This window comes from Ailuropoda melanoleuca, chromosome 13 (assembly GCF_002007445.2).
Source record: "Ailuropoda melanoleuca isolate Jingjing chromosome 13, ASM200744v2, whole genome shotgun sequence".
Classification (NCBI taxonomy): Eukaryota; Metazoa; Chordata; class Mammalia; order Carnivora; family Ursidae; genus Ailuropoda; species Ailuropoda melanoleuca.
In genome coordinates this window covers 49,461,029-49,488,012 of record NC_048230.1, presented here as the reverse complement: position 1 = coordinate 49,488,012, position 26,984 = coordinate 49,461,029, and the positions used below count along the sequence as shown (strand labels likewise).

The 26,984-nt window shown below is 45.0% G+C and overlaps 1 protein-coding gene across 8 annotated transcripts; it reads left to right on the top strand.

Moving 5' to 3' along the window:
- The first annotated feature begins 484 nt into the window (after positions 1–484).
- Positions 485–26,232, top strand: STX16 (syntaxin 16). 8 transcript variants are annotated; one of them, XM_011220123.3, is made up of 10 exons: positions 487–1,338; positions 8,985–8,996; positions 15,619–15,734; positions 15,859–15,966; positions 16,358–16,498; positions 17,389–17,554; positions 18,628–18,719; positions 19,279–19,422; positions 20,629–20,709; positions 23,154–26,232. In XM_011220123.3, the coding sequence occupies exons 4-10, from the start codon at positions 15,874–15,876 to the stop codon at positions 23,256–23,258; spliced, it is 822 nt and encodes a 273-aa protein (XP_011218425.2). In that variant the 5' UTR covers positions 487–1,338; positions 8,985–8,996; positions 15,619–15,734; positions 15,859–15,873; the 3' UTR covers positions 23,259–26,232. The 8 variants fall into 8 exon arrangements, with proteins under 8 accessions (XP_002915565.2, XP_002915567.2, XP_002915564.2 ...); XM_011220124.3 differs by having other exon boundaries at positions 1,260–1,389; XM_002915519.4 differs by lacking the exon at positions 15,619–15,734 and having other exon boundaries at positions 485–1,389.
- Positions 26,233–26,984: the final 752 nt, after the last annotated feature.

Genomic DNA, 26,984 nt, shown 5'->3' with positions numbered 1-26,984 from the left:
GTTGTTTTTCGGATACATCTTTTTTTCAGAATCGGAAAAAAAAAAAAAAAAAAAGCGAGCGCGGGCCGCCGCCTGCAGTGGAGCGTGCTCGGCCTCCAGAGGCAGTCGTCTCCAACTTTTCCTCTCCCGCCCCAACTCCGCGCGCGCCTCAAACTTCGCCTCTGCTGGGGCCCAAATTTGCCTGCCGCTCAACTCCACTCTAATGTGCGCGCCAAGGCCCCTGGCGGCGGTTTGCAGCCGGGGGGACCACGCTTCCGAGGCTCAGGCCTGCCAGCTCGTGTGCTTCCCCGAGCCCGGGCCCAGTTTGGGAAGGGGCGAGCGGGCGCCCCGGGAGCACCCCGGGAGAGGGCGGAGCGCTCCCGCGCCCTGGGGCAGGGGGGCAGGGAGCTCCCGCGCCCGGAACGTTGCGAGCTAGCCTTGCGAACGTCGCAGGGGGGCACTCGCGAGGGACGGACAGGAAGAGGGCCAGGGGGGACGCCAGAACCCGGGACCACAGCACGGAAACGGCCCGGGGCTGAGCTGCAGTCAGATCCGGGGATGGAGGGAGCCGGAGAAGAGGAGTGAGGAGGCCGGGGAGGCAGGCCCTGCTGCCCTCCTGGAGGCCGGCAGGCCGCTGTAGCAGTGGAGGACCAGGCCGCCCAGAAAGGGAAGGGGTCAGGAGGTCGGGCCCGGGCCTTAGCAGGCTCACACAAGGCCCAGGAAGGGAGGGCCAGGCGCCCTGGAGTTCAGGGCCCAGGCCTGCCCCGGGTTGGCCAAAGGAGGCCTGGGCCAGGCCTCTGGTGGGGAAACTGAGTCAGAGGCAGGCCTCAGGGCACGGCCTAGACGCGTGTGAGCCAAGTTAGGGGTAGGGGGCACAGACCCTTGGGGGTCTCAGAGACTAAGGGGGGTAGGGGGCTTCAGGGCCTCCCAGTCCAGAGCCGGATTGGCGAGTTAGACGCTTGTAGATCCGAGGTTGGATTGGGGTGGGGTCTCTGGGACGTTGGCTAGCTAGGCAAGGATTGGGGGGATTTAAGTGCTTAGAGATCGAAGGCAGGCCTTGAGTAGGGGGAGTCAGACAATTGGAAAGCCTAGGCGGTTATTTGGGGAGGGGTCTCTGCGCTTTGGCGAGGCGCAAAGCTGCGCCCCTTTGGCTTGAGGCCTTGTCCAGAGAGGTTTCTGTGCAGGGTGGGCCGCCTGGGCCAGGCCACGAGAAAGTGAATAAACCAGGACTATAAGTGGGCGGGGGGCCCCTGAGAGGGGGGTCACAAAGGGTGAGACATGGCCACCAGGCGTTTAACCGACGCTTTCTTGTTGTTGCGGAATAATTCCATCCAAAACCGGCAGCTGTTAGCCGAGCAAGTGAGTAGTCACACCACCTCCAGCCCTCTGCATTCACGTAGCATTGCTGCGGTGAGTCTCCCGGCGGCCTCTCCGACACACGCACCGTGTGCACTGCGGCTCTGCCTGTCTGTCTGTCTCTGTCTGTCTCTCTGTTTAAAAAAAGAAGATACGAGTAATAAGACGAAGAGTGGTCGGAAATGCCAGGTCCCCCGGCTGGGTCCGCGGACGCCCGTAACCCTGGATGNCCCCCCACCCCCATACGGAGCCTCACTTTGGTCCTCGTGGCCGGGTTGCAGGCTCGCAGAACCCAAATCCTTGGCAAATGAACGACACCCTCCCCCAAAATGAGGAAACAGTGGGGTTTTGTGTGTGTGTGTGTGTTGTGTTTTGTTTTCTGTTGGTTTTTTTTCTTCTCCAACCCGTTTTCTTTTAATGGCCTGGCCGCCCTCGGTGTGGCCGCGTTCCCTATGAATAACTGCCTCACTGTTTTTCCTGGGGGCTCGTGTTTGTGGGACTGTAAGGTGCTAGGTTCTTCGTTTTCCATTTCCCACACAGGAAATTAAGCTTTTCCCTCCGTTCGAACTTAAAAAAAAAAAAAACAAAACAAAACAGGGTGTGTATGTGAAAATTAACCTTCATACTAGCACATGGTTTTTGAGGTAATTAACCTGAACCTTTCTTCAGCCCAGCGGTAGACTCTGTCCTGGGGAGGGTCTGGGAAGATGACTGAGGTGGTTTCGTTTGTTTTTGATGAGGTCTGCTTTCCCTTTCTGAGCTTTGGTTTCTTGCTCGGGTAAATATGGGGACGGGTCTGCATGGTCTCTGCAAGACGATGATTCGCTTTGGAATACCTTAAATTGAAAACTGAAGTTATGAAACTAGTTGGTAATAGGGGGGCTCCTTGCTGGAGACAGGCCGGAGACAGGCTTGGAGAAGGAGGGAAATAAAGTCGCCCCAAAAACCAGACTCGGAGGGATTATACTTGAAATATACAGCTTTGGGGATCTCACACTTATTTCACCTCTTAGGGACCATAATTGCCTTTTAATTTGTTTCCTTTATGACTTTACTGAATGCTTCAGAAAAATCATGCCATGTGTCTTGGTTATTGAAAGAGCGTCCACAAAGACAGTTTTTCCTTTTTGTAAATCACAAGTAGAAAATGTCTTTGGCCATATTGCTCCTACAGAAAAACTATTTTAAGCCGTGTGAGCAGTTTGAGGAATAAGATCGTGTAAAGTCAAGCCCAAAAGCATAGAAAACAGGGATGGAGTGTGTTTAGATTTTTATTTACTTAAGAATTTGAAGGTTTTTTCCTGCATTTGTTAACTGAAAGAAATGGTATTATACTGAAATAAGCGTAAATGGACACGGGCTAATTCCAGTGCTGATTTTGGAAAGAATGTTCTGAAATAAGCCAAGAATTAGAGAGTAGAAACCGAATGAATAAAACTCCTCAATGGAACTTTAGTTTTATCAAATAAGATGTCAAAATTACATATTCCTTACATGGCTTGATTTTATGCTACTGATGGGGAAAAAAAACCCACAGAACTAAAACCCGCATTAATGTTTCTAAGGTATCAGTTTTAACTTATTGGAAAACGTTGTTTGCTTTTAAATTTTTAATCGTATAAGATTCAAAACACCCTGAACCGTTGGGTAACTTGAGACTTTTATTATTGTTATTATTATTAATCATTAAGTCAGACAGTTTAAAAACCTGGTGTCTAAGCCGGGCAGCTTTTTAAAACTGCATCTTTAAGTCAAACAGATTTTTTAAATGGTCTTCTAAGTTAGGCAATTAAAAAATACATGTGTAAGCTAAGGCAGATAAATATGGATAGCTGGAGTATACAATTTGGAAAAACAGATATGTCAACAAAAGATACAGATATGTGTAGCAGACTCAAGACAGTTTCTTGAAAATAGATTTCTGGATCAGACTATACACATCTAAGTCAGATCATTAAAAAATATTTTCTCTATTTTTACCATTTAAAATATTACATGCTTAGGTTAGTCTATTTGAAATCTTTCTCAGATTGTAAGCAATCAGATCATGTAAAATATCCTTGTAGTCAGTTCAGAGGATCTAAAAAACAGAATTTGCAATTAAACAAAAATGGTTTGCTTAAGTTAGAATTTAAAAAGAAAACATACATTCATATTTTTCATTGTGTGCATTAAGAAAAACACATGGCGTGTCAGATTTTTCTGAAACGTTTAGGGGCAAAGTATTAGATCTTCAGTTTGCTTACAATTGATTCAACAGAAACTATTCTGCACACACACAGAATCAAATGTGGCAAGAGGTTAACATGACAAAGTAGAGAGTATTATTCCATCGACTTATCTGGAAGTTGGGAAAGTGCTGTAAACATTTTAGGAAAGCCGTGTCTAACACAATTTTTTAAAACTATCAAATAACTTATGCAGTGTGTCTAGCTCATAGAAATGTTAACACCTCATTTCTGAATTGCCAATTTCAAGACCATGTAACAAATCAAAGAAAATCATAACTGTTAAATTTGAAAGTGGACTGGGTTTTAAGTGATATTAAGAAATTATTAGTTAAACTAATTATAATTAAGTTTGTTAATTTTATTAGAGGTACCTACTGAAATGTTTGGTAGTAAAATGTTAAAATGCCACTTTTTTATATACTTAACCCCCCCATAAATGAAACAAATAAGGCAAAGTATTACTGATTGTTAAGCCTGTTGAGGAATATGTGGGGTGACCTTATACCATTTTACATACTTTGCTGTATGTTCGAAAAATTATAAATAAAAACTTAAAAGATAGATACAGGTCATTAAAAACGTGAGTAAAATAATTAAAAGGAGACAATTTGTAAATATGTAAAACTTCGGTAATTAAAAAGGTAGCAACTAAATTCTAGAGTTTAACTTAATTTAAAAAATCATAACCTGGAATTTCTAGTTCCTGGTTAGAAGAAAAAGCTGCAGAAGTTTATTTCAGTGTGTGTTTGTTGCCTCACACACAACCCAAAATCAATCAGTCAATCACATTGAACTGATAGTTTGGGGGGGGGTTGGAGGGTTTTTTGTTTTTTTTCAAGTTTTAAATCTGAACGTTCACATCCTTATTAAAGGAAAAAGCTATGGAAATTGTGAAGTTGTGTGCATCTCACACACCTCAAAACGAAGTACCCCTAAAGCCGTACCACTCAAGAAACTTAAACATGCATTTGTTTTGCATCCTAGTTTGAGGGGTGGTGATGGTGGGCTTACCGTGTGTCCTGTATACATGCATACTAGAACAGGTCTGTGCAGCACTCAGGCAAATATGTCACAGCTAAGCAGGAATTTAAGGAGGATGTGCAGCGACAAAACAAAGTCCCGAGGACCAGCAGAGACCTAAAGGTCCTTGACCCGACATCCCCTCTGTGATAACCCCTATGCCTCTCTTCCTTGACCACATTCTGTGATGGCTATAGGAAATTCCAGCAGCCAGTCACTCCACCTCTTATGCTACCAAAAAAAGCCTTTGCCCATATGAACCCCAACTCTGTACCTTGTATCCTGTGGTCCCCTCTGGTTCTGGCCCTCGGGGTCTCTGACACGGGAAGCCTCTTCCTTCTGCTTGATAACCCTGCAGCCTTCGCGTCACCAAGAGCTTTCTCTAGCTCAGCAGTCCCGGCTCAGACAGCCTGGTTAAGTTTCTTGCCTGTGAATGAAACCTAGTGTTTCTGTCTGCGTTTTCAAGTTTAGCACCCAGAGCTGAACAAAATTCTACTTAATTGTGTTTTTGCTTGTATTGATACTAGTAAAACTAATTGTTAGAAACAGACTGGGGTTTGTTTTTTTAGGCATGGAGCAAAATGCAGTGGTTGACATTTCTCATTCATTGTGTTTGGGCGTCACTGTTGGATACCCCATTGCCCTTGTGCCTCAGGGCAGGTGTGAAATAAAGGAAAGAGCGCTGGACTCGAAGTCTGGGAATTTAGGGTGTTTAGGGTTACGTCGCTTTCTCTGGCTGACCCAGAACGTGTCTGTAGGCAAGCTTTTTAAACCCTCCCAGCATCTTTTGCCTTATTTATAAGTTGAGGGGTTTGAGTTAGGTGATTTCTAGGGGCTGTATGGATTCAACAGTGCTTTCTTGAGTTCTGTTTCAGTACACTGTTTCTCCTGACCCAGGCACACAGCCCTGGCTTTCATTTGAAAAGGAGACGTAGTCAACGACATCACTGTGCCGGTTAGCCCAGTATCACGCAGAAATCCTGGGAAGCAGCTTCAGTACTTTGCAGAAATGACTTTGACATCGTTTTGGCCAAGTGCAGGTTTTAAGGCACCACCTCATTCAAGCGGTTACAGGCAGCTTGGCTTGAAGAAGCTGAAATGAATTTACAAAGTAAAATAATCATTCCAAAAAACGTGTAGTCTTGAATGAATGAAAAGTAATTGTTGAGTTGCTGTTCCGATCTGATGAGGTGCTGCTGTAGGACGCACGTGATTGCCTTTGATTTGGAATGGATCTAATAGAGGGATTGGAGCAACTGTTAGTGTATACTGCCTATCTATCCTCTTTGAAAATAAAGCGTAATCTATAAATGGAAGCTGGAGTTAATTGGTCTTAGATTAGTCTGAAACTAGCACATTATTTTTAATAAAACATGGTGTGCTTTGGGGGGGGAAAGATACTCAGGATTAACTAAGGTTGTAAGAAATCTGAAGTCCTTTTTCAGTCTTGACTGTGATATTCGCCAAGATTTACTGAGACTTTACTGTGTGCCTGGCACTGGGCTGTGGGCATGTGGGCGCTTTCCCTGTGCAGGCTCATTTCACCCTCACAGAGCTCTGTCACATGGGCGCTGTTGCTTTTCTCATGATCCAGGTGAGGGAACTAAGGGTTGCAGGAGTCAGGAGCTCGCCCAGCGTCACCCACCTGGTGAGTCAGGGTGCTAGGATGGGGCTTCAGGCGACCCTGTCCCCAGAGCCCTGTGCTAACCCACTGGGCCACAGCAGTTGAGGCCGCCTTTTCAGGACTCCTGGTGCAGGTCCTGGAAAATGGAAGGACCCATTGTTTACATCTTTTTTTTCTTCTTTGTCTTACACCAGGCTACCGTCTTCGTTATGTCCGTTTACAAGCATGCAGAGTCCATTTGTACCAGCAGATTGAAGGTTTTAGTCCACACCGAGTCTGTTGGAAAACTAATTCTCTGTCTTTAGAATCCAATTATGAAATCATTGTATATTTCTCTTTAGATCCATGTGCTTTCCTGCCTCTAAAGATTCTCTTTGAGCAGTGAGGCTTACTTGAGAATAAGGGTACTTTGTTGGATAAAAGTGAAGCAAACTCTTATTTGGGAGTAACGGAAATACAGTAAATAGCACTATAGCGTAGACCTGTGCTTCCAGCTCCGTTTGCTCAACTTTGCCAGACTTCCTGAGTAAACACAGATGCGTTTCCACTTACTTTTCAGTTTTATGTAGAAAGTTCTTTAGACTATAAATTCCACATGCTGCTTGGAGTTTTCAATATTTGCTTGATTATATGCCATGGGCAGGTCAGAAACCTAGATTTAGACATTATAAAGATTTAGAAGGTGATGATGTGTAGTTAACGTGTTTTCATTTGGCTGTATTTTGGTTTTTCCTGGTGGTAATTCTAAATGTTTTAATTTGGGTCTTGACAGAATATTCTGGTACTTTGGTGACTGGGGGAGTTTTGAAAGCCTTCTATTTTTGAGTAGCAAAATGTGGGGGGACTCTTACAAAAGATGACCTTCTGAATTCAGTTCCTGATGTGGTATGATAGGAGCTGCCTATGGCTAGTAATTCCCTGCATTGTTAATGAAATTAGAGAAGCTGGAAGGTGGGGTGGAAGGAGGTCTGAACACCTGGGTCTGTCCTCATCTCAGCCATTAAGCTCTGGGACTTTGGGGAGTTGGGTTTATACATTTTGAAGCTTAGTTTTCTTATGTGCAACAGAATGAGTCTTATCTAGCCCATGGTTCTGATTTCACCTCTTATCAACTAGTAATTGTAGAAACCAAAAGACCAGGGTGTGTGCTTGGTTAATAATCCAAGAGGACAGGCTCCCGTGTAGCAGAGATCTTCACCGTGGCTTGCAGCAATACTTTTTTCAAAGATTAGGTGCCAAGGAGCCGCTGAAGAACAGGCAGATGGACAGACTGAGATACCGAAGTTAGGGCTTTGCCCTGTGCCTCGTTTTATTAAAAAAACATTTCAGTGCTTTCTTGATGAAAACGTTAAGCTTTTAAAAAATACAAACATTTTCTTTTTTTCTTTTTAAAGTAAAAGGTAATTAAGTCAGATTTCCATTCGACACTATCTTCTCTATTAAAATCTTCTCGTACTACTGTTACGGCAGGGTGTGNTCTTCTCTATTAAAATCTTCTCGTACTACTGTTACGGCAGGGTGTGTATGTAAATCTAGTTCTCTGCTCTCGTAGCAAATTGTAGAAGGAATGAAGAGGACTTTCAGCTTTCTATAATGTCAGCTTAATTGAATTTTTACATGGAGGAATACTGCTTGATAACACTTTTTATTACTGTCATTGTTTAATAATATTTTGGCCCTGATAGACCAGTTTCATTTGCATTATTAATTTTTAAATAAGGAAGTTATGTTTTTTTAATTTTCTAAATTTACTGCTAAGCATAAAAAAAACACAGTTGATTATTGAAATTTACCACTAATTATTTCACTGATCAATACTGCAGAAAAGGAAAAAAAGACCTAGTTGTTAAGATTATCTGTTATTAGTACATATCTGTTCAGAGATAGAGTTCCACGTTGATCTGAAAAAGGACCTTTAGTTTTAAATCGAAACTTAATCCTCTGGCTGCCGGTGCTTCTTCCTTCCTTCCTACCCCCCTTAAAAAAAATCTCTCCTTATCTTTTTGTTTTGTTTTGTTTACTGCTTTTCTAATAGCTTTATAAATAACTATGTGCTTTCTAGACTAATAATAATATATGGCAGGCAAATGGGAAGAGTTTTTCTTTTCTTTTACCACCTGTGTCTCTCTCCGGGGAAGAATGGTTTCTCGGCTTGCTTATTACCACGGATAAAGCCGTGTCTGTGGGATTGAATTTGTAGAGACCTTACATGTGTGGTCACTCAAATATTATCTGAATACAGCCGTAGACGATTTTTGTGGGTTGTTCATTTTCTAATTTTGCTGCATTTGCAGGGCTGATTTACATGCTAAAATATACACTTATTTGACATGGTAAAACTGCATTTTAGCTTTGCTTTCTTATTTTATCTTCCTAAGGGAAATTTAGAATATTGTGTGTTATATTTTATATTTATGAAACAGATCAGTATTATATTTTAGTGAAACTAAAGCAAGTGTATTTTATTTGCTTTATTGTATTTTAATTTTTACAACTTTATTGTTTCCTATCTCATTCATTGAAACAACAGTCAAAGTAAATTAAAAAAATATGTATATTGATGTAGCTCTTTTTTTTTTTTTAAAGGAACAATCAAAAGGGGGAGATTTTTTTAATGCCTGGGTTAGTGGATCTGTATTTTTAGTCAACTTTAGAGTTGCTTAAGATCAAAGTGTTTTCTCAACTGACCATACCTTATCTGTCTGTCCCCATCCTTCTTTTCTCTTTGCTATCCCTAACTGGATGGGACTGATGGGAACAACATATCTCTTCAGGAGCTGGATGAGGTATTGTGTTTTGAATATTTTTGTATGTTAGTTAATAAAATTACATCTGTTTTTTTTCTGAAGTCTTTGGTCATATACAGAATGCTAACAGAGCTTATATATATTTTAGCATTTATTTTGATTACTTATAATTGTTATGCTTAACAATTTAATCCTCAGGATTTATTTAATATGCTTTCACACCAGGTAAATTGGTGGTTTAGAGAAGGGTTTAAGGAACTGTTATTTACTGCCCTTAGGAAAGTGTCTCAACTTTGGCAGCAGTAAAGGTTGAGCCTTTTCTTGAACTTCCAAAAATCCAGATTGTTTTTCGGATTATGTGTGTAACTCATGTGGAGTGCAGAAGGACATGATGTGCGGGGAGAGCCCGAAGGAAGGAGGGCTCAGACCCCGCAGACCTGCCAAGGAGGCCTCACAGCCCCTGTGTTTGGGGGGAAGCCAGTGACCCTCCGTGTGTGCTCACTGAGTTTGGCATTGCAGGGTCCGCTTTCGGCCCCCTTCCCAGCAGCACACTTTTGGCCATTTCCTGACTTACTAAGAGTTCACCTGGAAGATGGAGAGGGTGCGTATTCATAGCACTTAATTCTAGAAGCGCTAATGAAAGGGTCGAGGTAAAAGGAGATTGACCTGTGGCTGTCCGTTTTGTGTCTCCATTACCCATTTCAGCGGCAAAGGGGTAAAAATATTTTTTCTGAGGGTAGACCTTTTAAAAAGAGTAACAGAAGGGGGTGTTTTTTGGTTTTGTTTGTTTTAATTTAGAAGTCTGACCGGTGAGCTGGGATTAGGGTGACTGTCTTCAGAACTGATGGGACTCCTCACTAGATGATTCAGATCTACCTGTGAGTTCTAAAATCTTTTTGACTAGTTGATAATAGCAACAGACGGGGAACCACCTGAGTACCCTTCATCGGGAACCGGTGAAACACAGGAGACAGCTAGCGTCTTGACTCTCCGTCCCCGAGGGCCTCAGCACATGGAGCTTCCAGACTGATCGCCAAGTGCGAAGGAGCCTGGTTCCAGAGAGCATGGACGATGCCATTCCCGCTCTTTCCGTGTTTGGTTTTGAGAAGAACGACTCACATTGATGCTTGTGTATACTTAGACGATTTCTTAAGAGACACAATGAACAGTTCACAGTGGGTGCCTTCCAGGAAAAGTCTGGGATGGAAGAGAAACTTCCTTTCTATAGCGTGCCCTTTTCTTAGGTTGCGTATCTATTTTTAAAACCCGTGCATGTATTACTTTGTCATTAAAAACAATTAGGACTTAAAAACACCTGCCCTTAAGTGGGTAGCTCGCTGAGCCAGGTGCCACGACCTCCCTGCCAGCGCCCAGTCTGGGCCTGGGCCCAGGAGGCAGAAGTCGCTGCGGCGCAGGTACAGGGAGGTGGCGCGTCTCTGGGGCACGGCGGGCAGGATGCCCGTGGGTTTGCTGACCAGACTCGAACAGCATTAAGGTCTGGGGGCTTAGAGAAGAGGCCTCGTAGAATAGATGTTACCCCTTCCTGAACAGTTTGGAGATGTGGGGCCTGTCGCCCCCAAAAGGAAGTGTGCGATGGGGGACAAATAACAGAACAACTTAGGTTGAAGAAGCATTGACCACTTTCACATGAGGGGCGCATCTAAAGTCATGTTACTTAGCGGTCTGCCCTCTGAGCTGATTTCCAGTCTTTCCTACTTGCACGGTAGGAACTAGCAGGCCTTCCTGCTTTTCTTCTTAGCTTCTGGGTGTTTAGAGGGGCTTTCTGCGTTCTGTCACCAGAGACCCTAGGTGCAGAGCCACTTCGCCACACACACCTCCCATGCTGTTGGAATTCTCTGAACACAAAATCTATCCTCCAGTCTGGGTACACATGACCACCTCATCTCGAGCACTTCACTTGGCCCTTCATGTCCTTTGTTCAGAACCGTGTTATCTTTTACGAGGTGTAGCTTCCAGACTGTATTTTATTTATTTCATTCCATTTATTTTTTGTTGACTCAGCTAATCGTAATTGTATATTTATTACTATTAATTTCCCAGGGGCTGAGTTAGGAGCTGGGGATGATTGGGAATGGTGTCCAGAGCCTTGCTTCCCCAGAGCTGCAGTGGGGCTTCGAATCAGTGCTTCTGGGGATAGTGAGAGTGACCCCCCGGTTCTGGGCATGAGGTAGATGGAAGCCCACCCCTTTGTAGTTGAGGCCTGAGCAGACTCTCCTGACTGCGTCCCTCGGTCTCCCAGAGTAAAGCCAGCTGGTGGCATCTTGAGTGTGTCCACGTTAGGTCGTCATTCTCCTACTTAGATCAGCTTGAAAATCTGCACCCTGGGGACACTGCTCTTCTTCCTTCTCCAGTAGTACTGAGTGAAGCGTCCCCAAGGAGGATGCCCACCCACCATTTACTCTCTTACCCAGAGACGTATCTGGCCCTCTCCTTGGCTCCCTGCCCTAATCTACTTCCCCTCCTATAACAAAGTCATCTCCCAAGCAGTTGGGCTTTTAAAATTCATAATAGGACATAATAAAAAAAAATTACAAGAAGTAAATGTCAAGCTCTCAAACCACATAGACTGGGCAGGGCGGAGTGATATAGTGGGGGTACGGGGGCCACAGGCTGGGCCCACTGGTCACCTGCTGAGAAAGTCTCTATCACGGGGGGGAGCCGGCGGCGGGTGGGGTGAGGGGTGGAGCAGGGGCTCAGTGTCCATATTTGTACAACAGGGGGCAGTCCCCTCTAAAGACTTGTTGGGGTACAGAGATCAATTCAGTGGAAGGACACCACCGACAACGCAGGCCATCATTGCTGCCTACTGATTTTTTTTTAAGGATGTGTATAATAATTGAGAAGAAAGGAAAATCAGTAAACTAGCAGCGTTTATATCTGTCTGGATGGTATGATTCTCTGATTCCTTATTTCTATATTTTTTGTACATTTAAAAAAAGTGTCTGTTTCGAACATTTATTTTTCATAACCAGAAAAAGTAATCACTATTTTAAAACTATCACAGATTTTTAAAAGCACACAGTAGTGCTGACATCCCTTGATTCTCTTTTATCCATATGCTTATTCACTCCCTCAAAAATTGAGATTTCTTAAGCCTAATTGTATATTAGCAAAGTCCTCGAGCTGTTTGAGCCTCATGAGTTATGCCTGTTTCCTGACTTCATCATACGTGCTCCTTAATTGTCTCACGTGGAAGCGAGAGTGGCCCAGCTATAATTTTCAACTTCCCTTCTGGACTTTTTAAATGTTCATTGCCACAAACAATCCAGAATTGTCAGTATTATTTTTTGTTACCAATGCATTGTGGCTGAACTTAGTTTATTTTTTTTTAGATGTGGGGTCCGGGGGATGGGAGGGGAGTGTGTCTGACTATGGTGATCTCAACAGAGGCTTTGCCGTGTCCTTAATCTTACAGTACACTAAATCGGCCTTCTCGTAAAGGCAGGGTTTCCTGAGAGTAGAAAGGCTCTGTATTTGGAGCAGCCAGATTTATAAGATTATGTGTATGTGCGCGTCCCTTCCATAGATCAAGAACTTGTCCGTGCTGTCTGCTGCCCTTTAAGGGATGAATGTCAACATCTGAAGTGGATCAAGGGCAAAAGATAACTTCAGTGAGACCAGTAGGAAGCCTTTTGGGTGTGCTGTTTTGAGCTTCTGTTGGGATTTCTTGTGTTGGCAACCCTGGGTTAGGGTCACACACCCCCACAGTTCTAGGAGGACGGAGCCACAAATCAGATAATTCTGAAATTCTTAATTCTCATAAGCACAATTTTTACTAATTTTTTTTAATTTAAAAAATAGGGGAAGATATTTTACTTCAGAAGCACAAGTTCATTTAAGGAAAGCTTTACAGACCAGTATCCTATATTCAGAGAGGGGACTAAGTTGAAATTCAGCAAGGATGAGTAAAGAGAATCAAAAACCTGGCAGTTTTTTAAAGCCTGTATGGACTAGAATGGCACCTTGAAAACTGATATGTCCGAAGTCTTAAAAAAATAAGAAAACATGTTTTCAAATATGAAGTGAGGTTTCTGAAACTGAAAGGGTGATTGTTTTGTACTTAAAATATATATTATTTAATGTTCATGTTTGTTCCTGTTTCAAATCATTGACATTTATCTTCAATTATGTTTACTCTTCTCAAAACAATGTGGTTTTTAAATTTTAAATTCGTGCTGATAAAATAATGACACATTTCATCTGAGTACTGCTGAATTTCTTTTTCATCACAAGCTATGGCTATAGACTGTGTTATAAAGGGGACAGATTTTCCCATATTTCAAGTTGGCAAAACCCTGATACAGTGTAGGGGATGCTAGGGCCAGCTTGGCGTGCTGGCATCTCTCCCCTTCGGGTAGGGGCCTCTTCATTAGCAGGCTTCCTTAGAATATTTAAAGAGAGTATGTTTGCTCCAGTTTTAATTTACATGCATTTTGGGGGGAGCACAACTCTTGTGTAAAATTAAGTTCTGCTTAGAAAAGGTGAATCCACTTCAACTGACTTCTCATTTGACAATTTCTCATTTGTTTCAGATAAAGTGATACTAATTACTATCCAGATAAATTTAGATAAATACCATCTCTGTCTCTTTTTTAGTTTAATATATTTGTAAAAACCGTACAAAATAAGATCATGAGTTTAAGAGCCATAAATAAAACAAATTATTATTCTATTGAAAATGATATAATAATAAAATATAGCGGATTAGATAATAAGCTGGTACGTGGAAGTACTGTGACCTGTGAAGAGGTACCTTAGCAATTTTGGGTTTTGCTTTGTGTCAGCAGCTGGAGGCTCAGGTTCAAGTTCTGCTCCAGTGGGCCCACAGCTCTGTCCAGCACCTGCTGTGCGTCTGGCAGACGCTGGGATTGGCCGTGTGGCTGGTCACTGTGCCCTGCACCAAGTTGCATACCTTTTGGTGACTTTGGAGCAGGAGTTTGAGGAATGAACAGCTCTGCTGCTCGCAGTCTGTCCCTGCTCTGTATAGGATGAGGTCCAACCCTCGTCGCCACACCCACGGAGGGTCAGTGAGGGAGCCCGCTTTTTGTTGACGCATGTGTGCTCACTGGGAGCCTGACCTGTAGTCCCTGGTCCCGCTGGTGGGGACTGGGGCTGAGGACTGTGTTTCCTGGTGGTGTTTCAATCTGAAATCTTGTTGTCCTACTTTGTTTTCTTAGCAAATTGCAGTTACATTTCACGGGCCTGCCGAAGTGATGGGCAGCTTGTAGAGTAGATGGGGCTTCTGGAGTCAGCCGACCCGGTTTTAATCTGTCACATAGTAGCTTTGTGACCTTGGGCAACCTACTTAACTTTTCTGAGTTTCAATTTCCTCATTTATAGATTGGAATAATAGTTCCTAGCTCACCTAGTTTCTGTGAGGTTTAAAACAATAGAAAGAATATAAGATCCCTATTAGTGAAATCTTAAAAAACAAACAGCATGGCCATGGTTGAGAATTACCGCTTCTTGGACTCAGAGCCCCAGATCATGCAGGTTGGATGACACACCATTTGTTTACGACCTGAAATGACACCGTGGTCCTGTAGGGTCCACGCAGCGGCGGAATTCTGGTGACTTAATCACGACTCACAGATGCTCTGGGAGCAGTTAGGAGGATCCTGGTCCCTTCAGTGTGGTCATCGCACGCAGTGTGATCCGTGAACTCGCAGAATGCCCTAAGCCCGTGGGGGCAGAACTGGGTGGGGGGGTGGCGGGGGGAGATGCAAGACTCCAGTTTGCTTGTAGGAATTTTGCTATAAACTGTTCAGGATTTAGGGCTTATTACTTGAAGAATTTTTTTTAATGTAGGGTTTTTTTCTTTATGTTCTGTTTTTTCCCTTTATCTGTGGATTTTTAAATTTTGCCTTGTTCCTTTATTAGAAAAGCAAACAAGTATTTGCTGAATGAATGAAAAAATAAATTTAGATAAATGCAAGGAAGGGGGAAGAAAAGCCATATAAATTGTTCACCCAATTCTGCAGTATAATTTAGAAAATTTACAGAGTATTACCTGTATAAGACTTTTATCTACTGTTTTCCATAATTTTTTGATCATCATTTGGATCTTTGGAAACTGGCAATTAAAATTCTGAGCTCCGGAGGGCACCTCAAGATTCTTTCAACCTGTTCACTGCCTCCAGGCAAGAGAACAGCTTAACCAAGCCAGACCCACGATCGCCCTCCCCATCTTCAAGGCTTTCTAAGACAGTGTCTTATACGGGGAAAATCAACGGGAGCTCTTGGTAGAAGTGAAAACGTTGCCTGTGGACATTAAGCTGAAGAAAGGAAGCGGCAGTCAGGATTGCATTGAGATTTTTCAGGAATGCTTTTGCCAAATGGTGGGTAATTTGCTAATCGTTTTAGGCAGTTCTTTCACACGTTTTAACACACGGTTAATGATCTTGTGACCAGGATAACTGGATCAGCTCCATTTCCAAAATAAGCTAAATGTGTGTAAGTGAACCTTGCTCCTGTCGAACATTTTGTGTGAGTTCCATTTGTCGCCTAGTATTTTTATTTAACTTGTATCTGATCACATTAATTTCTGAGGTTCATGCCGTCTTGTCATACGTAGTACTAGTACTAAGAGGTCTTTTCTGTTAAGGATCTTTTGTTGATTTTCTTTATTACATTTCTATAGCCAGATCAAGTCAAATTCATGTTCACAAGTATGTCCAAGAAAATTAAGAACTGGTGCATGAAAAGATAGGAAAACAGTCCCAAATCCTAGCAGTATCAGAGCAAGCTTATGATCAGGCAAGTGCACTTACTCCTACGTTTTTTGGTCTTCTTAGGGAGCGACATTTAAGAGGGTGTAAGAGTGTGCTTATCAAAATGGAATCTGAATAATTTGTTTTAATGTCCCTCTCTTCCCCTGTAGCTTGCTGACGACCGTATGGCTCTGGTGTCAGGCATTAGCTTGGATCCAGAAGCAGCCATCGGTGTGACAAAACGGTCGCCTCCTAAATGGGTGGATGGAGTGGACGAAGTAAGTGGGATGTTAAGTTTTATCCTTTCTTATTTCTTTTAAGTAATTGTGATGCCGACATTTGTTAAGATGTCCGCTGTGAAAACTGACTTGGCTGCCCTTGAACGCGTGTCCCTGGAAATACTTTGCCTTAGGTTTGTTCCGTTCACACACCACAAGAAAGGGTGTGTGTGTTCGTGATCTTGGCGTTAGGAGTAACTACCTGGATTATAGAGAGAAACTGAAGAACTGTAGAACGAGGAGTGGTATTTGAATTAAAAGTTGCTCACGCATCAGTGAGCCTACAAGTTGGCTGAAGCCTGAACTCTGTCCTTGAGTGTAGCTAATTGTCTAGGAGGCAGACAGATGCCTGGCAGGCATCAGTGGAGTCCTGGTGATTTCATTTGTTTAGATACAGTACGATGTTGGCCGGATTAAACAGAAGATGAAGGAATTAGCCAGCCTTCATGACCAGCATTTAAACAGACCCACCCTGGATGACAGCAGTGAGCAGGAGCACGCCATTGAGATAACCACCCAAGAGATCACTCAGGTGAGGATGGGAGTGGGTCCCCAGGTGGGAACGGGCGTTTCCCAGTCTTCTCCTGATCCTCTGGAAAGCCATAACGTGGTACAGACTCTAAATCAGATCGCACTTCCCAACCCCAAGTTCGCAAAGGGACGTGAGGCCCTGAGCTCCCCCAAGAGTCAGCATGTGTCTTAGAGGAGCGGGGACTGCTTTCTCAGTTGTTGGTAGATACCGCTGTGGACGGATTTAAAAATGTGTAACTTTTATTGTGTACTAGTGCTTACAAATTATTCCTTTTAAAAAATGGTCCTCATGATTGGAAAAGATTGGGAGCCGTTGCCCTAGACTTGACTATATTAGTATCCTCGAGAAACTTAGTACGCTAGAAAAATTCCTTGTGAAATGTTCAGCTTGAGTAATTTTTGAATAGTTTGACTGCTGTGTGAACTTCAGTGGTTTCCATTTGCGGTTTGTTCGCCTCCTGGTGCTGCTCACCTGTGAAGGGCTGGTGCCATGGGAGAGCGCTGGGTGTCGGAACGTTCCAGTTCTGCCTCTTCGCAGGGTAACGGCGCTGTGGTTCTCATCAAATCCCCTGGCCCTGGTGTTCTCATCTGTAAGATGGGCTCAGTCGTATTAATTACTAATCCCTGCCCCAGGGTGGTGGTGGGGATTGAATGAGAAGGTGGCAACAGAGCAGCACGTGATGACGGAGCCTAAGCACGTGCGCCCGGCAGCTGTCACGTGTGGGTGTTTCTGCGGGTGTAAATGAGGCCTCCGATGACTCCCATCCGGTGCCCTCACCCGACGCCGGTCTGTGCAAACAGAGCAGTCCCCGGCGGCCGGACGTGCCTGCGAAGGCGCTGGCGCTCGGGCTCCTCCCTGGCCTGCTGTGAGCCGTGGGCCTGTTCTCCCAGCTCTTCCACAGGTGCCAGCGCGCGGTGCGGGCTCTGCCCAGCCGGGCCTGCAGGGCCTGCTCCGAGCAGGAGGAGCGGCTCCTTCGCAACGTGGTGGCCTCCCTGGCGCAGGCTCTGCAGGAGCTGTCCACCAGCTTCCGGCGCGCACAGTCGGGCTACCTCAAACGTGAGTGTCACCAGGCCGGCTGGAGGGGTTGGGAGTTGCGCAGGTTCTGGCACTAGCATCGCGGACCGCTTTTTGTTTTCATCCTTCTTTTTTGCTGCTAGTTCTCCCATTTCCTCCTGTACCCTCCATCGTTGCCCCTTGGGCGCATTCGCACCTTCCATGGCAAAGGGCAGCTCCTGCGCCCGCCCGGCCCCCATGCGAGATGCTGCCTGGACCGAGGCTGGGAACTGGTTATCGGGATAGTTCACATGCAACAAAGCACAACTGACTCTGTGTCTGGCGTAAAGAATTTGAGAATCAGTGCAGCGCACTTGTAAAACGTAGCTTTCCAGATGTTGGGTTGGGGGCAGCTGAAAATAGGTCGGATAACTTAAAATCCTAGGAAAGCTTCCTGTTTGCTTTGAACGCCTGAAAACCTTTTCGGGGAGTAGTGGGACCACTGGCTGCTTGCTGCTTGGCATTGGTGACCCATTCGGCCTACCTGTACTTCCTAGACAGTGGGAAGTCCGCTTTTGGCCACATCCACATTCAAGTTACCTCATAAACTGGGTTTTCCTTTATTGCCATTGTAATCAGTAATACCCCCACATACTTAAAAAAAAAAAAACACTAGTCCCCCCTCCCTCTGACAACTTGCATATTTGTGTTTTAATTTCATTACTTCTGAAATTTGATTAGGGCCATTTGGAATTGTTGCTTAGAGATGCTTCTAGAGAGAAATACTGATTTTTTTAAAAAAATGTTTTGTAACAGCTGTGAGATTAAATATTTCTCCCTTACTTAGAGATTCTCAGATGGTGTTAAGTGTCATTTTGTCACTCACATGGCTTCAAGTGACTTGTGCAGATTTATAGTGTGATTTTTGTCTTGAATAACCCCCAGTGCTTGCATATTGTTATCTGTTTATAATCCTTTACTCTCCCCCCACCTCTGTTGGAGATAGGCTTCTTTTAAAGCTAAGAATATCTCCATTTTGACTGTTGAGTTTTACTCTAGATTTCCCCTTTTTAATGGTGGAACAGTAACCAGGATGGTTTACATATTCAAGTAAAGTGAATTCCTATCTATGATAGGCATGAAGAATCGAGAGGAAAGATCCCAGCATTTTTTTGATACGTCAGTACCACTAATGGACGATGGAGACGATAATACTGTTTATGACCGGGTACGTGAAGGGGCTGCAGGATTGACTGCTGTGCATTCGCGCTCCGCTCTCTCCCTTCTCTTCATGGACCTGTAACGTCTGTGCGATGCCAATGCGTCAGCGCTGCCCGACTTGTACATCCATCAAGTCGTTTCTGCAGCAGGTGGAAGAACAGTCATGGGGGCCATACTGTTTCTTCCTTTCTGTAGGCTGCAGGGAGGCCTTGTCATCTGCCTTCCAGAACCTTCGGGAAAGCGCTCTGCACACCGCACGTTGGGAGGAACCCAGAGAAGTGCGGGGTTACCCCCGGTGGTTTGCTGCTCAGCCCTGTGTGGCTGCCAACGGGGGTTCTCTTTGTGTCCCCTGCTTTGGCCCCTGGTGCTTTCGATCCCGCTTGTTTTAAGAATTTGGATCTTTCCTGTCAGGGAAAAATAAGTGCTTCTGTGTTGTGTTTATGTGCTTTGTAGAAGTATTTTCAGAATTCATTCTTTAAATGATATCTGCAGTGGTACACCGTACCTTTCTGGTGGGCGGGGGGAAAGAATCTAACATACAGATCCTGTACTTTTTGTTTTGCTAGGGTTTTACAGATGACCAGTTGGTGCTGGTGGAGCAGAACACGCTGATGGTGGAGGAGAGGGAGCGGGAGATCCGCCAGATCGTGCAGTCCATCTCGGACCTGAATGAAATATTTCGGGACTTGGGAGCGATGATTGTGGAGCAGGTACGTGGTTGACCTTCCTCATCATCGAGTTTTCCTGCCACGACGTCTGCTCCTTCTGGAGACTTCTGATTCTGCGTTCCTGTTGGGAAGCAAAATTTGACCCTACTTCCCCCACGTGTGTGTGTGCTCATACACTTACATAGATACGTAAGTGCAAATTACAGGCATATACTAATGCCATTCCCTGAGAATTCCTGATAACCCTTTATTTTTTTTAAGTAAAAAGAAACAGTCGAAGCTCTCCTATTCTCTGCCCATACTTCAAGGATGCTCATGGGACCACCCTACTTTGGGGTCTGGTGGGTTCTGCCCCCACTCAGCAGTGATTCTGGCAACAGATAAGTTTTCCCTTCTAATTTTGGCAGGTTATTGTGTAAGGGCAACTGGAACCACTAGCTTTCAAGTAGAATTAAATTGTTTGTTCACTGTTACAATCTGATTAGGGTATTTTATTATCTTGCCAGCAGGGATTTGGGTCCCGATCCCCCTGCAACCAGCTGCACAATGGAGTGGTGAGGCCATGCAAGATCTAGTTACAGTAATTACTCCCGCCGTTCCCAAGGAACTGCTCTTGCTATCTCTTCTGATACAGCATGTTCCATTACGAGCCCTGTTCCTCCACGCAGCCTGGTGTTCCCTTCTTTCTGTTTGAACCGACAGATTAAACAATTAAAAACAAAATTCTCCTTGAGGCAAACGTGTAATTTTACATGGTGGATTGGAGCTCACCGTCTCTGCTCTGACCCATGGAAACCCGTGTTGACGTTTACAGACATGATAGTCAATTTCCAGGCCTAATCATAACTGGGTCTGGCTTCACCAGCCTTCTCTGCTTACTTGAATCCAAGTATTTAAGCAGCACGTGGGCATAGAAGTCAGCCCTTCGCTTCTCAGAGCCTATTTCCTCTGAACCGTTTATTTCTTAAACCCCAGTAAGTCTGAGTATGGCATATCTTAGAGTGGCTAAATCCAAAAAATAAACCTCAATTTGTCAGTATTTCTTTCCCATGAGTTAGACTTTATTGTAACTAACAGCACGCTGCCATTGAGTGCCTAATATTGCTTGATGATGGATTCCAGGGCTTTCCGTGTGTACCTTCCCGGCAGCGGTTAAGTAAAACAGGTAATCCTGTGGATAATGATGTCTGCAGTTCCGTGTTCCCAGTTGCAGTTGTTGATCGTCTGTAACTGTCATTTCTTACTCAGGGTACAGTCCTTGATAGAATTGACTATAATGTTGAGCAGTCCTGTATCAAGACCCAAGATGGCTTGAAACAACTTCACAAGGTAATGTCGTACGTCTCCGCAGCGGAGAGTTTGGGAGCTGTTGTCAGATGCCCAGAACTCCGAGGAGGGGCTCCCAGTGGCGGGACGCTCTCATCCCGCGTCCGTGTGGTCAGCGCTGACCATGTGGGGCCTTGTCATCCCACCGCAGGGAGTGACGCCAGGGGTACTTTGTACTTGGATTTGAAATGGCTGAGAAGTCCCTTCTGTGACCGGAAATCATAAAGGAACTGGGCATTTCCTCCTTTCAGAAATTATTTCCTTCTTTGAATCTTCTTGTTTTAGGAAGTCAAGGGAATGGGCATTTGCTAGACGTGTGTTGAACATTCTGTTTGCTGCTTGTTGCTGCTGACTCAGGTCTCTCTTGCTGTGACACGTTTCTGATGAATTGCTGGTGGAGGATCATTCTGGAGCAGATAAAAATCTCATTTTCCCTTTTAATTACTGCAGCATATCTGTGTGCTACCTTGAGGAAAAAATAGTTTGTTGAAGTGAGAGTAGCTCTCTTACTCTTGGCTAATAAGGTAGCTATTTTCGGAATATCTTTCATGGTATTTGTTAAAAATAACTGGGAAGCATCTTAGAAATCTTGTCATCGGTGATGAGAAACACGCATATGCTGCCGAGTGGCTCTCGTACATAATTGAGTGCATGTTTCCTTTAAGAGGAATGCTAATAATTCACAAATAAAATAAATTCCGTCCATTTCCTTGTAGCTTTGAGACGCTGTGATATTTGTAGCCATATAATGAGCATTTTTCCAGTCCACGAATGGACTGCTCTGTCGCTTTTCTGAAGCCAGTTGCTCTCTCTGGCAGGGGCGGCCCCGTCTGACAATGATGTCAGGTTTACAGAAGGGGACGCCCACCGAGGTCTGACCGGAAACCCTTCACTCTCTTCTGTGCGCTCGCTGCCACGGCAGGGCGGGGGTGAGCCTCCAGCACGTGATGGAAGGAAAAGGCCTGCCTTGGTAGGCAGAGGGCTTCTTGAGCAGTTAGATTCATTTTCCTGCCAAGCCTTGTGTAGGAAAAGGGTGATAACTAACTTGAGTTTCCCACTCCATAATACCCAGTTTCTGATATGCTGTTGAATTATGCATTGGTTTCGAAGTTTCTTAAAAACTACTGAAACATGTTTTGTGATAAAGCACAGAGTGTAAAGTCTAGTGGGAACTAAAAATTTTGTTTTAGGTTCTGCTTTATAAATCATTTTGAGAGGCTTTAAAGTGTATCATTTAGTATTGGCTTCCCTGGTGTTCTGGGTTCCTTATTAGAAAAATAAGCATGCTCCGTCTTATCTCTCAAGTCACATTGCTGTCAGTGGCATGGCTGGCCGTTTCCTTGGCAGTCACCTCATCCGAGGAAGATTGAGCCTTGGGAGTGACTTCACACAGGCCGGACTCTCAAGACAGGTTAACCTGTCTGTCCTGATGTTTCCTCCTGGTTGATGAGTGGCTCCCAGTGGGTGTGTAGGCTCGCTTAGGAAACAAAAGTACCAGTCAGAAGGTTGGTGGGGACCACGGAAGTATAACAGAAGAGACTGGATATTCTTAGCAGAAGTTTCCATCAGGCTGTCTCCTTCGTGTCCTTCCCTGTGGAAGAGCACTGCCTGGGGAAGGACAGGGCGTGCTCTCCCGGGATGTGGTGAGCGACACCCTCAGAACTCCCTCCTTGTCCACCCTCCTTTGTCTGGTCAGCCCCCAGGAACCCAGGTGGGGCATTTTTGCGTTCGTGCGCAGCAGGCATGGTGTGCCTGAGGGTGTGGCCCCCAGCCCCACCCCGGGGCCTGCAGGCAGATGCTGCGGTGCAGCGGGTGCTGAGCTCTCCAATCTCCGGCCTGTTGTACCAGCAGAAGCGCAGCGAGAGATTATCTCAGGGAGGCTCCTTCTGCACTTGAGACCCACGGGGCACACTTTCCCATTCCTGCTTCCAAGGAGGAGTGTGTTCTTGTTTCCAGCATGGCGGGGGGCGGGCAGAAAACACCCCTCTGGGGGGCCGTCAGTTCCGTACCCGCTGGTGGGGGTAACCCTAGCCCGTTGTTGGAGGTCATCGTGAAGGAGGTATGCGTTCATCGAAGAACCGTGTGCAGAAACGGGAGGCCCTCCTTGAAAGAGTGGTTCGTCACAGTCAGTGGAGGGAGGAGGAGAAGCGGGTCCGCCTGGCCCTGAGGCCGACCTCAGACTCCTCCCGCCAGCCTCTGTCTTAGTCGTGGACCCCCGCCCCGTGCTTCCGGGGTCCAGGCTAACCGGGGAGCGCCAGCCTTGTGGAAGTCGTGTACTCGCGATGATTAAATTTGCTGGAATTGGTGGAAGGGATTTTAATGATGTGACGTAGCCCGTAGCAGAGATGCCAGTTATGCAGCTAGACCCGCAAGCCCAGGACTGGAAACAAGTGAGGCTTGATTTTGGATTTTTGGGAAAATGACGGCCTTTTCCCCTCTCTCTGTAGGCAGAGCAGTATCAAAAGAAGAATCGGAAGATGCTTGTGATTTTAATATTATTTGTCATCATCATTGTCCTCATTGTTGTCCTCATCGGCGTGAAGTCTCGCTAGGCGTCCGTGGGGCTGCGTGTGCCGCCCGCATGGACTCCCGGGTGCGAGGGGCTCGGCCGCCGTGCGGGCACAGCAGAGACGCGGGCTGCGGACCGCGGACCGCGTGGGGCAGCGAGCGCTGGCCTGGACTCCTCGTCACGGTCGTGCTCAAGCAGAGGGAACGGGCTTCTGATTTTCCTTCATTGTCAAGAATTTAAGGACCTTTGATGCTGCTGCAGAATAGAGATTGAGCTCTGTCATCAGTTATAATATATATTTTTTTTAGAAAGAGAAAGTGAGTCGAATGTTTACGGGCACTCCACAGGCTGGTCGGTATCGTATGTGCATATGCTATTTTCTTAGCCGTCATGTCGGAGCAGCATGTTAAAATAATTTTTGGAAACATTTTTTTAAAACCATCTGGTTTTTAAGAAATTTGGTACCAAAAATTTATGAGTAGAGGCAAAAATGCCTCTTCATCTTTCTCTGTATATTTTCCAGTTGAAAACAAACTGAGAAGTCCTTTAAGAATTTATAATCCGTTCCCCATTAACTTAATTTAGCTTTTCCATCACTGTTAATGATCAGAGTAACAAAGTGTGAAAAATAAGAAACCATCATTGATGTTAATTAACACATTTAGATGGGCCAGTTAAAACAGCTTCATAAGTTTAAATTAATTGTAAATGGACTGTTCCTCATCTAGAATCTGTGCCCTGCATTTTCTGCTGTAAACCAAAAGGGGTTACTAACAAAACCACCTAAATTTAAAAGTTGGTGATTTGAACCAACCTCACGTGAAAACATGAAAACGGACGATGGGCAGTGTCATGAAAGTCACCAGAATCAGCCAGTGTGTCCCTGTACTCGTCCCCAGCCGTCCTTGCTCAATCCATTACTTATATACTAACCGCATAATGGCCTGTTCAAACCAGACACCATTTAATGAACTGTGAATTTACACAGAGGCCATCCTAAATGGGTCACCCCGTTTAGGATTAGTGGATCTCAAATTATTAACCAAACATCACTCCATTTCAAAGTAAAATATTCCACCAGTGGTATGATTTATCGGCTCTTCCACTGCTGCTTGACATGCCCAGAAAGTAGGCATGTTCCTGCAGATTGTGAAAATTTCGATTAGGAAATCCCTCAGTTGTGTGAGCATGAATCAGATCGCCAAAGCAGGACTTTGCCGTTTACTTACCTTTTATCAATATGGTGCTCGACTATATTCCTGGAACTGTAGAATAATGTGGAAAGTGATGGCAACTTTGAAAGCTGAAGTTGTTTGTGTTTTATTGGTCTTGAGACACCAGTATCTTTTTAATGGTCTTTGCATAATTTTCGATGGCTTTTCCATTGTTTTTTTTACCTCTCCTAAAAAGTTTGAGAAGAACATGACTTCATTAAATGTGCTGTTTTATTTGGATCAGTTGCATAAAACGTCCTCTTTAGAATTGACTTTAAAGTTGTTTCCAGAAACTTAAACTCAAGTCCAGAGGTTCAAGTCGTCCAAACAGATCATGGTCTTAATACCCAAACCCCACGCCAGCCTTCCCTTCCCAAGTCCTTTGTGACTCCAGGCAGCCGCTGGTTTTCTTATTACTGATGTGGCTGTAGAATGATCTAGAGGTGCCCTTGGCATTCTGGAAATCGCATGGTATTCCCTGACAAACAATTATTTATTAGGAAGAAAGGTCAGGGAATACGAATCCATCACCTCCTTGATCAGCCCTGAAACGTGGGCCTTCTACAGATCTCGCGAATAGCTCTAGCAGATTTGAATCCAGTGGCGGAGTCGAGGCGTTCCCTGAGACCAGCTGCTCCGAGGAGTAGGGCGCTCTGCAGTGCAAGGCTCTTCCCTCCCTGATGGTCTACAGTGGCAATACTGGATTACTGGTAAAGCTTTTAAAGTGCTCAGTCTTACCCTTGAAGGAAAGTGACCCTTTAAGAAAGGATCACCAAAAAAAAAAAAAAAGGGATCACCATTTATTTTTATTTATTTTCAGTAAATAGGGGTGATTGGGGTTGGTTTCTGCTCCCCACCCCTCACTCCATTTGGGTAAAATAATAGATCTAAATAGACGTGGTGTTAAGGATCTCGAGTGGTCTGAAGCCGGCATGGTGCCAGCGAAAGCCCCAGCAGTCTGCTGCCATTACCTTGTCCCACGGCGGGGAGCGGCCCCAGAGCCTGGGTGCCGACTTGCCCGGCTCCTCAAAACACTGTATTTTTCTTTTGAGCCTTTATTAGGGAAAGATCAGCAGCCTTGGGGGAAGTAAGAGAAAATGGGTAATGGAGTCCTGATACCTCAGGGTCATTCTTCCCCTCTGAAGGAGACGGGCTCCTTTTCCTGCAGACAGCCGTTGTCTGTGGGGGGGCCGAGCCGTCCCTCTCTGTCGGGCTCTGGTGGTGATGCTCGCCAGCCCGGTCCCTCCCCTTGCCTGGGATGCGAGCAGAGAAGAGGGCCCGCAGGGAAAGCTCCTTCTGGGCACCCCTGGGCTCAGCCACCGGACACCTGCCCCCTTCAACGTGTCCTGGCATGGCTCCTTGGATGGGACTGGAGAGGAGAGGAGAGAAGTCAATGTTTACCGTCGGGTCTCCAAAGCTTCTGATCTTTCCCGAGATAGTAACTGAAATCCGCTGTCTCTTGTATTAATTTGGGGGTGGGGGGTGCTGGCTCCGCCATGGGCGTGAAGCAGTGTATATCTCTAATTTAACGGATTTACCACTTTCTCTGCTGATTGAGAAAGCATTATTTATTTGTTTTGACACAAGTGCTTTCAGTGTTTTACCCTAGCTAATGGCTTCTTAAAGGTAATAAAACCCTTCCAACCTAACTGGTCAGATAAGACTTTTTTTTCTTGTGTGCTTAAATAAAGCAATTAGCGAAGCGCTTCTATCCAAAATGACTTTTTTTTTGTCCTTTTTTAAAACTAATTTACTGTTACTGGAAACTTTTTGTACAATAAAGCAATCATGTGGAGTAAAGAACATCCTGCAGTCCTAGTGTTAATTTTAATGATGGGGCTCACGTTTTCTTTAAGTGCGTCTGTGTTACGGGAGGGCCTGGTCCATTCTGTGATCATTTGGGCCAATGACTGTTTTGTGTCTGAGGCCTTGACTCGGTGTCGGAAAGTCCATCCGTCTGCCTAACGGATGCTTGCAGAGGGACTGATCTGTCTGCTGTCCAGTATACAAAAGGGAAACTGCCAAAAAGGCAGACAATTATTTTTCTTATGAAAATGTATGCTTCATATACATACCAAGAAACATTTAGAGATCTTCAAATAAAATTTAGTCTGTGTGCCTTCTTGCTGAGACGTCTTACAGCCAGGCTCCAGGAGACTTGAATTTCTAAGTGACTTTGGATGTTTCCTATTCTGTCACACTGAACACTTCAGGGAGAGTCTTTGCCAGCCAAACTCAGAGCCAGGACCATGTTTCACCTTGAATGTGCCCATGTCTGGGCTCCTCCTCAAAGCCTGGGGTGGGTCTTTGTCACCCAGGCGTTACCTTTCACATCATCCAGATATGCTGGGGTCCGTCTACGTGCAGTTAGACACCAGAGTCTCCTACATGGGAGCGGGTTTTCCCAGGAGTCACCTCGGCAAGCCAGGCATCGCGTCCTGTGATGCTGCTGTGGCTTATGGCAATTAGTTACCTTCAGAGCCTGTCGATGAACCACACAGGAGGCAAGCTTCCCTTGTGCTCGCTCCTTGTTTTTCGGCTGGAAATTCTGTCTC

Excerpts from the sequence above, each read along its gene's own strand:
- STX16 (XM_002915519.4), top strand. The coding sequence starts at position 1,258 with ATGGCCACCAGGCGTTTAACCGACGCTTTCTTGTTGTTGCGGAATAAT. Across the intron at positions 15,967-16,357 it reads GGGTGGATGGAGTGGACGAA|ATACAGTACGATGTTGGCCG; the intron begins GTAAGTGGGATG and ends TCATTTGTTTAG. Across the intron at positions 19,423-20,628 it reads GAGCGATGATTGTGGAGCAG|GGTACAGTCCTTGATAGAAT; the intron begins GTACGTGGTTGA and ends TTTCTTACTCAG.